The sequence below is a fragment of the Physcomitrium patens genome, chromosome 15, assembly GCF_059467195.1.
Source record: "Physcomitrium patens ecotype Gransden chromosome 15, ASM5946719v1, whole genome shotgun sequence".
NCBI classification, from domain to species: Eukaryota; Viridiplantae; Streptophyta; class Bryopsida; order Funariales; family Funariaceae; genus Physcomitrium; species Physcomitrium patens.
Genome location: NC_143424.1, coordinates 15,981,540 through 15,996,942, shown reverse-complemented (window position 1 = coordinate 15,996,942; position 15,403 = coordinate 15,981,540). Strand labels below are relative to the sequence as shown.

Below are 15,403 nucleotides of genomic sequence, written 5' to 3'. Positions count from 1 at the left end.
TCAGTAAGCGGACTTTGTAAGATTCCTCTTGGTTCTTATTACGCATAAAGCTTACAACGTGCGTGAATGCGCACTTGACCAGATACACTCCTCGGCTGAAAAACATTGCATGTTTCCAAGGGATCCACCACCAAGGCTAAGCACTGCAAAAATGACACCCAGATTATTCTAAACCAAACAAAAAGATTGGAGGCAAATGAAAGGACGGGTTGTTACCTCTGACAGATTTGAGTGCATATACCAGCAAGTGGCATTGCCTTTACAAGCTCCTACCCTGCTAAAAGCGTCTTTCTGTGCAAGATAATTGCCTTAGACCTAACTTGAGAAACATGTTCTACACAAGAAACCTGCTACATCGATTCTCACCCAAGTAAACATTCTCTATCCAGGGGTGGTACGCCCAAACCCAAGCAATAATAGATGAAATAATTAACAAGCATTCCTTCACTTGACAGGCAGAGAACGTGGAGCAATTGCCAAATGTCATCCTTAGGTTTCTTACTCTTGGCAGTATTCTGTTCTCAAGAGTGGGTGAGATGAAAGTTTGCCTGTGCATATCTTTGCACTAAGATGACTTGTCCTCAGCAATGGGAACTCGCACGTAGAGCTGGCCGTAGAGAGTGACCACCGCTGATGTTTGATGAGCGTCAATTCGAGAAGGCAAACTTATGACCTGAGAAAAGGAACACTTGTAAGAATCAGTGCTGCAGAACTAAAAAGGCTTGACGAGCCTAATCGGTCCATTGAACATACTTCCTACAATTATCACGAGTAAACGATGACTATTTCACTCCGTCCTTGAATGCTATTTAAGTAATCAATTTTTTCACAGCAAATGAATAGTGGTATCAACTGAAATAAGTAGACACCACCCAGGACTTGTAACTGGAGGACCTGCACAAACATCGTTGACATCAAAGACGCAGTGCCTTCGAAGCTTACTTTTCTGAAAGGAGTCACACCCCAGGGATTTTCTGGATCCTCGGGCATCCCAGCAATCACTAGCCTGCCTCCAGGCTCACATTGGATCCGAACCTGCTCAAATTAACTTAAGTCAATCAGCCTCCAACACTAACACAAATCATGACATATTTCTCCATATTATGTCATGCATGCATAAGGATATGTGAAAATAAGGACACTAAATTTTTTACACGAGGCGAAGAAGATATTGGAAACCCTTCAGTGCAGTTTGAGAGCTAAAAGCAGCTACTTGTCTCACCTCCTCACGTGCTAGCCCAGGAACCAGTGCATAAATTTCGAAGCAATCTAGCTGCAAAAGAGATGAGACGTATTTGAATCGCTTCAGTCGAATTTTAAAAGAGATGAGGAAGAAAGCACAAAGGCAAGGTCTGGGTTGATAAAGCATTTCTATAACATAGCATGGACATCAATCCAGAATGTCTGCAACAATGCATTTGTGGATTAAAGCAGCATATGCGATAGGAAGCTTACATGTTTATGTACATTGATTTTGACCCAATCAGCTTTAGGACCCTCGTCAACAATCGGAGGATCAAAACCACCTACTGGACCATCCAGCTTAGCAACCTTCACAGGACGTCTTCCAGAATCCTGTTGCTTCATACTTCTTTTACCGGTTACTGCAGAATTACTTGGAGGACTCTCTTCGAATAACCTAGGTCTTCCTCGAGCTTGAACAGCTTTCACAGCCCTTTCAAGAACCGTATTTGATCCTTTTCGCTTCAGCCCATTCCCTCCTGCATCACAATGTGAAACGCTTCTTTGACAAATTCAATACAACTGCTATCCGCAAGTTTCTTCTAACAAGCTTCTAACCATTGCTAGTATGGTTGTAAAATATTTTACAGAGCTCGAACAGAACGGACCAAGGCTGAAATTGACTACTACATCAAATGCGTGTCTATACGCTGATTTGTACTACTGTGACATCCAAGGTATGCAAAGCCACATGATGTAGAATGAAAAGTAGGGCGTTATCAAGACCTATGTTGGTTAACTTTCTTTCTTTCTTGACATGCTTCCCACCAGAACTTTTTTCCTGCAAAAATAATAATTCGTACCCAAATAAATTTACTTAGAGAAATGAATAACTTAGCAAGCAAACGAAAAATACAAATTACCACCACCACACCCAAACAATTACAGACGCGATCACCAACATATTCCTGAACCAATAACAACAAAGTATCCAAGAAATATGCTGCGACTCCTAAAATCCTCAGTGATAAAAGCTTCACAGGACAAGCATGTAGAATCGATAAAACAAATTAACACGAATTCACATAAGCTAACCATATATCCCACCGGATGTTGTGAAGATATAATTTTACAGAATACAATTGAAATTTGACCTAATTTTAGCTACCAAATCCCAACAAAGGGAAATCACGCCTGCAAAGACATAAAGCTTACTTTTGAGGTAGGCTCTTTCGAATCCCCATTGCCCATGCGCTGCGAATGCCACCCCTGCATTGCCCGTGCTGCCGCATCTCTACGTGCACGTCCAGATCCTGATCCTGGTGTTCCACCCGCATTGGGCTACAACAATACCAACACAAATGTGAAATTCTTGAGTAAGTCTGCCCAACACTCCCTCTCAATGCTTCGTGTGAAGCAACTTGGCTTTATCCTGAAATGGGAAATTCCATAGCTAAGCTACCTACAAGGAATGCTCATCCGCATTACACTCGATGTAAAAGAATCAACCATAAAAACAATATCAACAGTAGCATACGTCAGAAGACGGGGTAGCAGGAGATGCCGTTCGCTGATCATTTGTCAGGTAATAACCGGGTGTTTGAATTGCCCTTTGCCCATTGTCAGGGGCGGAAACGCCAGTCTTGAACCTCTCATAATCCAGGAGGGCCTGTATGATAAATTGCATGACCAGATTAGGCAACTTGAAATAGATAGTCACGAGTATTCACATAACAATAAGAGCTTAATTAGGAACACTAACTGAAACACATATTGGAGAACAGAAGCCATCAGCTGAAACTGGAGATACATGGGATAATCGAAGGAAACGTTCAAAGACATGTTTTCAAATAAGAAGATGCAAGTTTATAAATAGAAAAACACAAGATAAGCTTAACTCAGTCAACAAACAACATACCTTCTCATAAAAGCCTCGAAACGACCATGAAATTGTAGTACAGGTCCTGTGAAGAAATTCATCTTTCAATCAGCACAGCATCCTACGAACACAGAAGGTACTGCAGGAAAAGTGAACATGAACCGCCCTCATTGAAATGCAACAACCTAGGCAGGAAGTAAGAGAGTTAAAGTCGAGAAATTCACATACAATTCAAATCGCAATAAATCTGAGATTCACAACTAACAAGCTATATCTATTACAGTGATGCTCGACATTCACAGCAACTAAGCTTGTGGATCTAACATCTCAATTGCAAAAATCATGAAACCCAGAAAATCGTACTTGGGAGGTTTAAATTCTTCACCAACTGTCCTCCAAAGCTTGCTGACTGTAACCTACACAAGTAAATGAAGCCCATAGGCCCTATCAGCAAAACACAGACAGGGATGAACCGTTGAGTTAAAAAAAACAAAACAAACAAAACAAAGTTTACTGCCTACATTTCGGACGGATTCAGGCAGGAGATCTTAGACGCAAGATAGGCGACACTTCTTCTTTATGTTTGCCTCTAGTCCATAGCTGTAAGCTGTTCATAAAGCTTTGAATTAATGCAACTACGCTACACTAAATTCATGTCAGAATCCTGATGAATGTCCTAAAATAAAATCCCGAAGATGCAATCAGCATTGAGAGGAGTGGGCTTAATCATGATGAATACTTGGTCATAGCCACCATATCTGGATACTACCCTCCAAAGCCTGCAACCAATATCACAGCCAACAGTGAGTTCCTGTACTACACCCAATTAAAAAGACAGCACTGACTTTCTTTTACACAATGGTAGGTGTTTAATGGCTTCACATATCCACAGAATTATACACTAATGATCATTTCCACACATCATATGCACCAAGGTAACCAAAAGGGTTACAGCTATAGTCACAGTTGAAGACAAAAACTTAAAATACACGAAAGGGCGAATATGATCATATAGCAGTTTCTAACAACTTAAAAATAGAGTGTGATTCATAATTCAGAAAATTTAAATGGTTTTACCAAACAAAACATTAGATTGTAGTACACAACTTACTTCAAAACATTCAGCTCCAGTCCATAGAACTTAGGGGGCTTGTACTCCAAATTTCTTTGCTTAAAGAACCGCTCTAGCTCTTCTACGAACAACATTTGCTCATCTGGAGTCCCTTCATCGTCTTCATAATCAACATCGTCCATCTCCTTGTTTCCGTCATCGCCCATTTGTTCTTCTTCCATGTCACCAACTTCGTGAGTTTCTCCATCATCCATCCTCTCGTTTTCTTGGGCTCTTTCACCCCTACTATAAACTCCTTCAATTACTTCATCTGCCATTTCATCAGCCAACTCATCAGCCATTTCAGCTGCCATTTCATCTGCCATCCTATCGGCCATTTCGTCCGCCATCCTATCCGCCATTTCATCCGCCATTCTATCAGCCATCTCGTCTGCCAACCTATCGGCCATTTCGTCTGCCATCCTGTCCGCCATCTTATTCGCAATTTCATCTGCCATGCCATCAGCCATCTCGTCCGCCATCTTATTGGCAATTTCATCAGCCATTCTGTCAGCGATCTCATCAGCAATCTCGTCGGCAATGGCATCAGCCATTCTGTCCGCCACACCATCGGCCAACTGATTTACCATTCTGTTGGCCATTTTGTCTGCAAGCTTCTCGGCAGTCTCGTCCACAGTCTTCCCAGTAGTATCACCATTTTTACTGTTAACTTCGTTTTCCAATATGGTTGCAGCAATAGTGGATGAAGTGATGATATGGTTCGTAACAGACACTACTTCGTCCATCCTTGTCTCCCCATTTTGAAGACCCTCACTCCCATCGAGAGGTTGTGAACTGGTGAAATGGGTCCCGATCAATGGTGATTCTTTTACCAAGGTAGATGGTGATGCAACGTTCAGCCTTTCGTTCATCAATGAACTAGGTGATGACTCTTGTTCCCCTCCAACTTCATTTTTGGGCATATATTTCAGCATGGCACCCTCCGAATCTGTATCCATTTTGTTTGCATCAGGAATCGCACCCTGGACCACGTCTTGAGCAGGTATACTACCAAATAAGGGAGCCACCTCCTCTTTCGGATCCGTCTTCAGAGCTACTTCCTTAGCAGGCTGTTCTACTGTAGGTGTTTCACCGCCATGTGTTTCCAGGTTAGGAGTTTCCATTGAGTGTGTTTCCACGTTACATTTTTCTGCAGCATGAGACTCCACAGTAGACATATTTACAGCATGTGTTCCCGGAGTAATGCTGCTGGCCGCAGATGTTCCTATAGCAGATAATTCCTTGGTGACATTCTCTTTCGAAGAATCCAAAACTGATTTTTCGACAGAACTGTCCCTATTAACCTGCAAATCCTGATGCGCATCACCAAAAGATGCTCTCAAATCATCTGCTCCAACAGACATTTCTAGTTTCTCTGAAGAAAGAACTATCTCATCATGACCCGCTGCAGCTTTTCCAGTTGATTCCAAGTAGGCCTTTCCAGATAAAGCATCTTCACCCTGTATCTTTGCCTCTACTATTTCTACTGAAATCTTCGATATAACATCCACAGAAGTGTTTAGGGAAGAAGACTGTCCCGACGACACGAAGCCCTCCGGTCTATCTGATGATGGGATATCTTTCGTTGCTGTCATTGTTACTGGATTTCCATCAGTAACTTCTGTCATTCCTCTTCCAATCAATCTATCAAACGCAAAAATCGATGACGAATGATATCGAGTCCAGATTCACTCCTAGCCTTCTTCCTTAACCACATGGATAACGCAGATGCCAAAGAACGCACACATCCAATGTTTTATAAACGCGGTGTATTGACCGTACACTTGACCAAAACAAAAGTCTGGCAACGAGTAAGCTACTCAAAAACGTGATCAGAAATTTTGGAGAGACAAGTATCTGACAGTGATCCTCAGTGCATGCCAATGGATTAAACGATTCTCTTTAAATAGAAATCACTGCTAGTGATTACAAACTGCCACAAGGATGTCCGAGTTCACAACGATCTTGTCGATTTAGTAAGTAGGACAATGTACATAAAACAGATGTGCATGGTAATCCGAAGAAATGACACGCAGCTGGCTATTCATCCAAACCGTAATCTTCAATGAGCGGAAAAAGCTTCCTCAAGTACATAGAGAAAGATATCCATAAAATTTCTGGCAACTGCCGACGCTCGAATTCCATAGGATTTCCAAGCAGACAAATTAATACCAACGAACGACACGTCTTCGGTAAAAAAAGAGGCTGCGACGACATACGCTCCTTTCAGCGATATGATCAACAATCCGCACAAGGACATAATCTAAGTTGCAACCCTCCCATCATAGTCGTTACAGCCATTAACAATAGAATCATCCGGAAGTATACGACCAACTAGTCGGAAGTACGATCTGCCAAACCTCGGCCTAGGATTTGAAACGACGGAGCAAGTAAGTGTCACGCGGGAGACAAGCAAAGTTCATCACTGTAAGACTACGGTAATTACTCGTAGCGTTTAAATCGAGAGATTTGATCGAAAGACTAACGTGGTAAAGGCCGAGTGTTCATCTGGACTATGCGTAGATTGCAAGAGACAAGTACAATCGTCATGGTCAATCAACATCGACGAAATATAATGCAGAGCACCACCGGCATTGGACCACAAAATGCAAAACATTTTGCTGCTGATTTCTCTAAACGTTGTCCTAGCCACTTCTAGTTTCATTTCAAGGACGGGTATGTGTGCGGTAAAAGTCGGAATTGTATGGAGCTAAAATGAACCACCTCGTTCACTCCGTGCATTTTTTTTAATATTATTTTAAAATTTTTAAATAACGATTGAAAAGAACAAAGAAAAACAAAACTTTTTCCAGGAATATTAACAGGAGTACCAAAAAGAAGCTTTAAAGTTCGGAAGTGAAAAAGACTTTGAAAGGCTTTCATCGACAAAGAAGCTCTTCCATCCGAATAGAGAAAAGGAGACCACAACCCACGAGGCAGAGTCTGGCACCAGCGAGAAGAGTGAAAAGCCAGTGCACTAACCTATATTCCAACCACCGCTGGAACTTCCTCTTACTCCAAGTACGCTCCGCTCTCCGCTTCCACTCCACGAATCCCTCCAGACGACTTCTACAATAAAAACAACAAGGTGTGGGACCAAGCGCCTGTGCGCCTCCAGACGAAGTCAGTATGCAAATAGCACACAGTCCCGCTGCATGCTCTTCTTCCTTCGCGCGGCACTGCCTTGAAACCTCTGCATTGCCAAAAAAAAAACCTCCTGGCTGCTCTGCTCCCTGACAACAATACACTGGCTCTTCTTTAGTCTTGCAGAGCAGTCTCAGAGTAATCACTACTCTCGCAAATCCCTACAACCCTAATAACCTAAACTGCCAAGAACCTCATCTTCGAACCCAAAGCTATCAAAACCAACTACAAAGCCACCGCAGAAAATTACAGCACATCCATACAGCGAGCCACACCCCAACCCGGCCCGAATAATTAACAGACACAAATGCTGGGAGGGGAGAAAAAGTACAAGGAAACCACTAGAACGCCGCTCCTGTTCCAAACTCCTGTCCGACTTCCATAACCCCCTCAACCTAGCCCTTGGCTTCTCCTACGCGAACGCCACACTAAGAAACACAGGAGGGGTAAACGACGACAACGATACGCGGAACCCCTACCTGATCAAGACTCGGGTACGACGTGGTATAAAACTGCAGTAGTACGACGTAGGGTGCGACGCAAAAACAGACACAGGTACAGGAACAGGACCAAGCGGTGGTGGTGGTGGCTATGGCGGATGAGCAGGAGAAGAAGGCGAATGATAGGCCATAGCCAAGCAATGAGGAAGAGGCTGGCTTTCACTGCGAGAGAGAGACATACGGAGCCTTCCTTCCTTCCTTCCTTCCTGCTTCCTTCTCACCCCTCTCTATTATCACTACCTCCCCTTCCCTTTTGCTTATTTCCTTGGGGATATGGGACACCGTTGCTCCCCACCCTGTTATCAGGGTTACATGCCTTCAACCAGGCTTCTGCTGAGCCTCTGTTGAGTTTGGTTTTTACATCATTTATTTAGAATGGAATTGGATCACATAATGTCAATGTATATATATTTGTGTGTTAAATAGACCTAGCTTTTTAAAATAGAGGTCAAAATTAGTTAAATAATAATAAAATTATTTTAATAATAATATAATTATGTTTAAAATTATGTTAATTTTAATTTTTAGTTATGACTAAAATTTATTATTATATATTATTATATATAAATTTATTATTATGACTAAAATTTTATTATTTATATGTATAAATAATATATATAGTATAATATAAATAACTCCTTTAAATCAACCTAAATTTAAGCACAAATGTAATGCTACAATAAATTTTTAAATTAAATATCCTTGTTATTAAAAATAATAATACTAATTTTTACATATAACTAAAAACTAAAATTAGTTTATAAGACTGCCATGATAAAGTTTCTATGTATTTAAAGATATAAAAGTCAATTATTCATGTTACGAAATATATATATATATATATATATATATATATATGTACTAGCAAAAATTAAATTAGTTTATATTTTCCTAGTTTAAATTCAACTAGTAAAAATATTAACTAGTGAATATGGCTAGTTCTTACATTACTTATGTCTTTTAGGCAATAAGTTCAACAAGAAGCTATATCATCGCTTTATATCATTTGATGAAGTCCAAGATTTGTCAAATAGCATTAAAAACAAATTCTAATCTTTGTTGTGCACAAAGGTGATTGATATGTCTCTTAAATCATTAATAATGTCTCATATAAGAATGGAAAGATTATCAAATTACTTAATCATTATTAAGGCCTTTATAGCTACTCTTGAATAATACAATTTGTATTTTATAAAGTATAGTACTCACCTCCAACAATATCACTAAATATCAAGATTTTTTTTTTCAAGATTATAGTATCAAATACATTATACCTCTGCATCTAATTGTAGAAGAACATGTCTCTTTTAAGGATCTTTATTACAATTACAACATTGTTGAAGTTGAGACAATACAGGTATTTTATCAAGTAATTTTGCAAATGACAACTCTTGAAATGATTTTTTTACCTATTGATTCTCTATCTTTGCAAATGGTTTATAGAAGTTGATTCTTGAAATTATTTCTCTTTAATTGATATTATCTTGTTGTCAATGATTATTCCTTGGTTTAGATAAATGTTGTCAATAAAAAGCAGAGACAAGTTTTGACTCATTTATTAGATTCTAAAATGCATCATATGTGGATTCACTAATATCATATCTATGTCAACGTGTGAGATATTCTAATTTCTTTTGGTGCCATCTTAAATCAAAAACTTCTTCTATTTCAAACTTTAATATGAAGTGGTGGTAATTATTTTCTTTTTGATATGTTGATTTTTGTATAAGGCTTGATCAAAAAGACATGGAATTCATGACAAATCTTTATTGATAGTAGTAATTGTAATTAGTACATCATAAAATTAATTTATCTTTGATAATTAATAGATAAAATATTTTATAATCCAACTTATTATAATATTAATTAGTCTTAATATTATTGTAAAGCAACCATTTTTTATAATCAACTTCAAATAAAGGTTTTTTTTTAAATACTTTTTTTTTTTTTTTTTTATCGCTTTTGAGCTTTTTTAACTATATCTTTATTATTGTCTAAAGCTCTCTTATTCTACTTGCCAAATCTTCTATTGTTGGATTTTAAACTTTTGAAAAGTCAAAAATATCACATTGTAGATAATAACCATAATTGTCAAAAAAATGGGATTCTTTTAGTAGAAGAATGTATTATATTATTATACAAAAACTTTGCTAATATTAAGAGAGTTTTCCAATTGCCTTGATGGTAGTTAATAGTCCATTGCAAATATTATTACAACACTTGATTTACTTGTTTTATTTGTCTATCAATTTAAAAATAAAAAGTTGAAGATATTACAAAATATTTAATTTATTTTTTTAATAAATATATGTTAATAGTTTGTATATTGTAAAAATATTTGTCATTATGTATAATTCTTAGAATTTTATAATTTTTAGTAGTCTATAGCTTCTTAAAATCCATTTACAAACCGCCATTTAAAATACTATATTTCAAAAATTCTACTTAGATTGTATAAAAGACACATTTTTTTTTATTTTAGTATATAATCTTGCATTTATAAGTTTTTGTAGTAGAAATTAAATATGTTATTTATGTTCTTTTATATTCTTAAAATAGATAAGAATTTTGTCTAAATAACAGATAATAAAATTATTTAGATGTTTATAAAATATATTGTTTATTAAATATTAGAAAGAAACTAAAGCATTTATAAGTCCAAATGGCATGACATTGTATTTAAAATGGCTAAACCTAATCCAAATGTAGTCCTCTCTTTATTTCCTAGCTTATTGTAGATCTATTTTAATATAGATATTAACTTCACTTAATTGATTAAAGATTCTTAATATTAAAAAAAATTAAAAATTAATGGTTAATTTATTGAGTCTACAAAAATCTATATACATTTGTAAGGGTTCATATTTTTTCTTTACAAATAAAATTGGCTTATATTCAAGAAATTTTGAATGTTAAATAAAATTCTTTGCAAGATTTCTTTTAATGTATTCTTTCAAGGTAATAAGTGTATTTTACAATAAGTTGTAAATAGATCTAAATGGCTATTGCATTCGTTCTTGAAGATGTATTATATTATTATAAGATTAATATTTTAAGAATATATGAACAATCTCCTCTTTAAATACATCTTGATATTTTTTGTATTATTCTAAAACTATATTGTAATTCTCATTTACATACAAATTTTATGGTATAAAAATAATAAATGTATTTTTTCTGCTATAACTTGCATAAATGTTTAGGATCCCACAAATTAAGGTGTCATAGAAATATGTATATATTCCAATAATTATCTATATAATTAAGTATAAATAAGTAAAAATAGATTAATTTTATAATATCTTCTAGAAAAACTTCCTAAAAGCTTCATAGATAGAGTTTTGACTTTACATATATTAGTAGTTGATTAATAGGTTAGAAACTTGGTCAATAAGTTAACTACATGTTTATAGCTTGTAAAACAAGTTAACTATATAGTGCACATATAAAAAACTTACTTTGGAAGTTAGGATATGTGTCTTATAAAGTCAATATGTATTGAAGGTCCCATAAAACATTGCCACATAGCTTCTAGTTAGATAATATATATAGAAGCAAGAGTCAATCCTTTTTCACTTTTATCAATGCGTTTCTAATCCTTAGTCTTATTTGAAGGCTTTCTAATCTTTTTGTCTTCGGCAATAGCCATTCTAATTTAATACTATATCATCTTTGAGTGATTATTTAGCCTTTTTGAGTAATACAAGAGTATATTGACTTTTTAGCTTTTTAAGGTTCATGTCCTTGATATAAGGTTGAGATGATTTGCTTTTATTAAAACTAGATTTTAAAGAAACTTTTTATAATTTCACTAAAAATTGGTCTAATTTTCTAAAAGTATCAATTTTTATTGTAATATGAAGTCTTTATATATAAAACATATTAAGATTCTAATGTTTAAAAGAGCTTGAATTAAAATTTTATAATTTGAAGTTATAATATTTATAAAAAAAATAAAAACATGATGTATAGTTAAGTAGCAAAATCAGACCAATATTTAATGGTCTAGAGCTATTGAATTGTAAGATTCTTACTATAATTGGATATCTTTGTTTTTTAATTTTTTTTATGTTCAATTTTTTTTTTTTTTTGCTTTTAATCCTATTAATTTGATATAATAGTCTTATATCTTATGACATGTATTTATACAATACAAATATAAGTTTTTATAGTAACATTTATTTTGTTTTTTTTTTATGTTTTCTATACTATTAATAATAAAAAATTGACATTATTTTTTAAATTATGACAAAATTAATTGATAAGAGCTTTATCATTTCAATCCATATTGCATACTAGGTTTTGGAATTTGACCCATATAAGTGATAATTCATTGTGATTCTTATTGTAAAGATTAGAGTTTTTTTTTCAATATTTTATTGTTTTTTTTTTCAAATATTGTTATAAACAATTCTGAGAATGAATTTTAATTAGATAAGAATCATGAATATTTTTCCATTAAAGGTGCAAACTAAAAAAAATACTCCTAGATATTAGTGCACCTATAAATCCAACTTAAATAAATTTTTCAAGATATTGAAAAAGATATAACCTTAAATAAAACTTGACTTATTTTTGAAATCTTCAAAATTATCATCTATTTCTATCAAACTTCTATAACATATTAATTTTTTTATCCTCCATATGTATAGTAGGAAGATATTTTAGATTCACTTTTGAAGTTGATCTAATTGCTTTTCTCAAGTAAATAACTTTTTTACATAGATATTAGATCTCATTGTTGACTTCTTTCATATGTTTAGGAAAAATACTTTTATTGTTGATAATAGTAATGTATAAAATATTTGCTCTAAGAGTATTGATAAGCCTATAAAGATTTGTAAAATTTATAAATCTATTTTCACTTCCACCAAGTGTAGCATCTATATATTATTTTTCTTATATATAAAAAATTGATAAATTTTTAAAAAAATTCAAGTCAAATTAAAAAAAAGTCACTTTGCAACTTCTAATATCAAATAAAAATTTCTACTAAGATAGGAAGTCTAGTCTTTTTAAAGATAGAACCAATATTAAAAAATAAAAAATATCAATTTAAAGGTAGATAATTGGAAATCTATAAAATAAAATATTAACTTTTCAAATAGAATAAGTATAATAAATTAAGGTACTTGTCAAATTGTCAAACATAAATTATAAATAAATCCTAAAAATGATAATAGATTCTTATGTGTCTAAAAGATTAAAAAAATATATAATTAAAATATAGATATAGAATTAAAACTATAATAACTATTTTCAAATTCTAAAAAACCAAGAAGTCTTTAACCAAAATAAAACATAAAAACGAGTTGACAAGGATAATGACGGCCTTACTCTTGCCTTCATATATACTATCTACTAAAGAATTGTGTGGATATAAGTTATTTGACACATATACAACTTGAAGGACATATGTCTAATTTGTAGGACAAATATTTGACATATGTGCCATATAGCCAACTTGTAATACAAGTCACTAAATATGCAACAAGTGACTAAATTGTCAATCTACCAATCACTTGTTAACATGTGTAAAGTTTACATAGCTTCTACAAAGCTTCTCAACAAGATATTAATACTTTAACATACTTCTACTTATTTCTATTTACTTCTATTTAATTCTATTTATGTAATCTAATATGCTAGTAAATATGCCTATTTGTTACATCTATATTTATAATTAATATGTTGAAAGTTTTTTTTGTGTTCTTAAATTAAAATATTATTTAATTACTATTTTAAAATTTCTTTCTAATTATTTGTATACTTTTAAAAAAATAAAATTAATATTTTAATATAAAATCATTTAAATACATAAGAATAAAAAAAATCATAACTATACATATATATACTCAAAGCTTATAATACTCAAATTTGATGTTTGAGCACAACATAATGTTAAGATGTATGTTGCTTAGTATTTAAAATTCATACAATTATATATGTTTGTAACTCCTTTGAGTATAATATTATATTAATTTTAGCATGGTGTTAATATTTTGTTCATTTATTTTATGGTTAGTATTTTAAATTATCCATTGGTTGCCAATTTAGTTGTTGATTGGTCTTTTGAGTTAATAGATTTAGAAGAATTATAAAAATTAATAGCTCTGGCAAAAAACAAATTCTAACCATTAAGTGGATAAAAAGAAGTAATACCTTGTTTCAATATGGCCATAATTCAGCTTGTTATATGAAAATGCAAGCATACTTTTGTTATTGCACTATCTTTGAATTAAAATTTGAAACATTTGTGTTAAATTATTAAGAGGAATCTTAGAATACTATGCTATGTACAATGTACATATTTTAAAGTAGATGTGTTCATTTGTATATAAAAACTTCAGATATATATATATATATATATATATTTTTTTTTTTTCAAATTTATATTTATCCACATTACTGTATGTGTTTGTTTATTTATTTATTTTGGACTCTTAAGACCTTTATGAATTATTTAAATAAAATATATGCTCATATAAGAATTTTCAGTGTTACCAATAAATTTTTGACACTCTGTTGATAATTTTAATGCCACTTTGTTCCAAATTCCAAAGCAACTTCCAGGTTTTATGGCAAAAAGATATGTAAAAAGTAATGCAGGAATACATTGGTAATAAGCCTATGTCAACTTATGCAATACAAGATTCGAATATTCATTAAAACAACATCTTTTCTAATTCAAAAGTCGGACATATAAAATTTTCATTAAACAAGCACATGGATACTCTTGTGAATTGTTGTTTGATTGATCAATAAAGTCAATAATAAGAATAACGATAAATTCAACATTTAATTATTATTCGGAGACACATGCAGAAGGAGTTGTTTCATATTTTTGTATTTTATGTCAAATGGAAATAAGCATGAAAGTTAAGTTTTTTCTCATCCACATGAAACAATATGTTTCTTCAATAGAGGGTGTCAGAAGATGTGATTGAGAGGAACAGAATAAATAAATAAATACATAAATACTGAAGAGAAACAATTGAGGCAACAATAAGTTAATGAATGTGAGGAGTATTAACAACATTAAATTGGGCACAAGAGTAAAATTGTTCAGAGACAATATGAATAGAACTGGATGAGGATGAATGAAATAAACACATCCAGCATCATCCCCCTACAAGCAAGTTGCATTTTCAGCCAATATCCATATGTGCATGTGTTTTACTTTACACAAAGTCCATTATAATAAAAAAAAAAGACCAAAATTCCGCGAACCCATTCCATGCATTGTTGCCCTGCAGAGAGGTGAGCTCTTTACATGCAACAAAGGCATGAAATGTGCAATTAGCTCAGTATTTTACATCAATTCAATGGCAATGAAAAGACAAAGGGAGGAGGATTGAAAGGGGACAAGACACGTTTCCTCAACACCAATAATACATACATTGCTCTTCTTCGTCTTCATATCCTCTCGTCACCTCCCCTTCAACGAACCAACAAACGTCTTCGTTCGTTACCTTCATGGGTCGACGAGGAACGTCATTGGAAGGACAAAATCGTCGTTTGTTTTTTTCGTTGGTTGGTTGGTTGGTTGGTTGGTTGTGTTTCGTCGTCGTTCCCCCAGTTTCGAGG

At 33.7% G+C, this 15,403-nt stretch overlaps 1 protein-coding gene across 1 annotated transcript; it reads right to left on the bottom strand.

Annotated features, from left to right (window-relative positions):
• On the bottom strand, positions 1–7,296 carry LOC112292431 (uncharacterized). Its single transcript, XM_024540902.3, has 12 exons — positions 7,155–7,296; positions 4,173–5,772; positions 3,801–3,840; positions 3,425–3,477; positions 3,101–3,146; positions 2,720–2,851; positions 2,398–2,523; positions 1,969–2,023; positions 1,456–1,721; positions 1,223–1,273; positions 943–1,035; positions 1–673 (listed from the first exon to the last, which is right to left on the bottom strand). The coding sequence occupies exons 2-12, from the start codon at positions 5,765–5,767 to the stop codon at positions 566–568; spliced, it is 2,565 nt and encodes an 854-aa protein (XP_024396670.1). The 5' UTR covers positions 5,768–5,772; positions 7,155–7,296; the 3' UTR covers positions 1–565.
• Between the last annotated feature and the right edge of the window lie 8,107 nt (positions 7,297–15,403).

Coding starts and splice junctions, on each gene's coding strand:
- LOC112292431 (XM_024540902.3), bottom strand. CDS start 5,767: ATGACAGCAACGAAAGATATCCCATCATCAGATAGACCGGAGGGCTTC. Junction 3,841..4,172: donor CTGGAGCTGAATGTTTTGAA/GTAAGTTGTGTA, acceptor TATTGGTTGCAG/GCTTTGGAGGGTAGTATCCA. Junction 1,036..1,222: donor CTGGGCTAGCACGTGAGGAG/GTGAGACAAGTA, acceptor TAATTTGAGCAG/GTTCGGATCCAATGTGAGCC.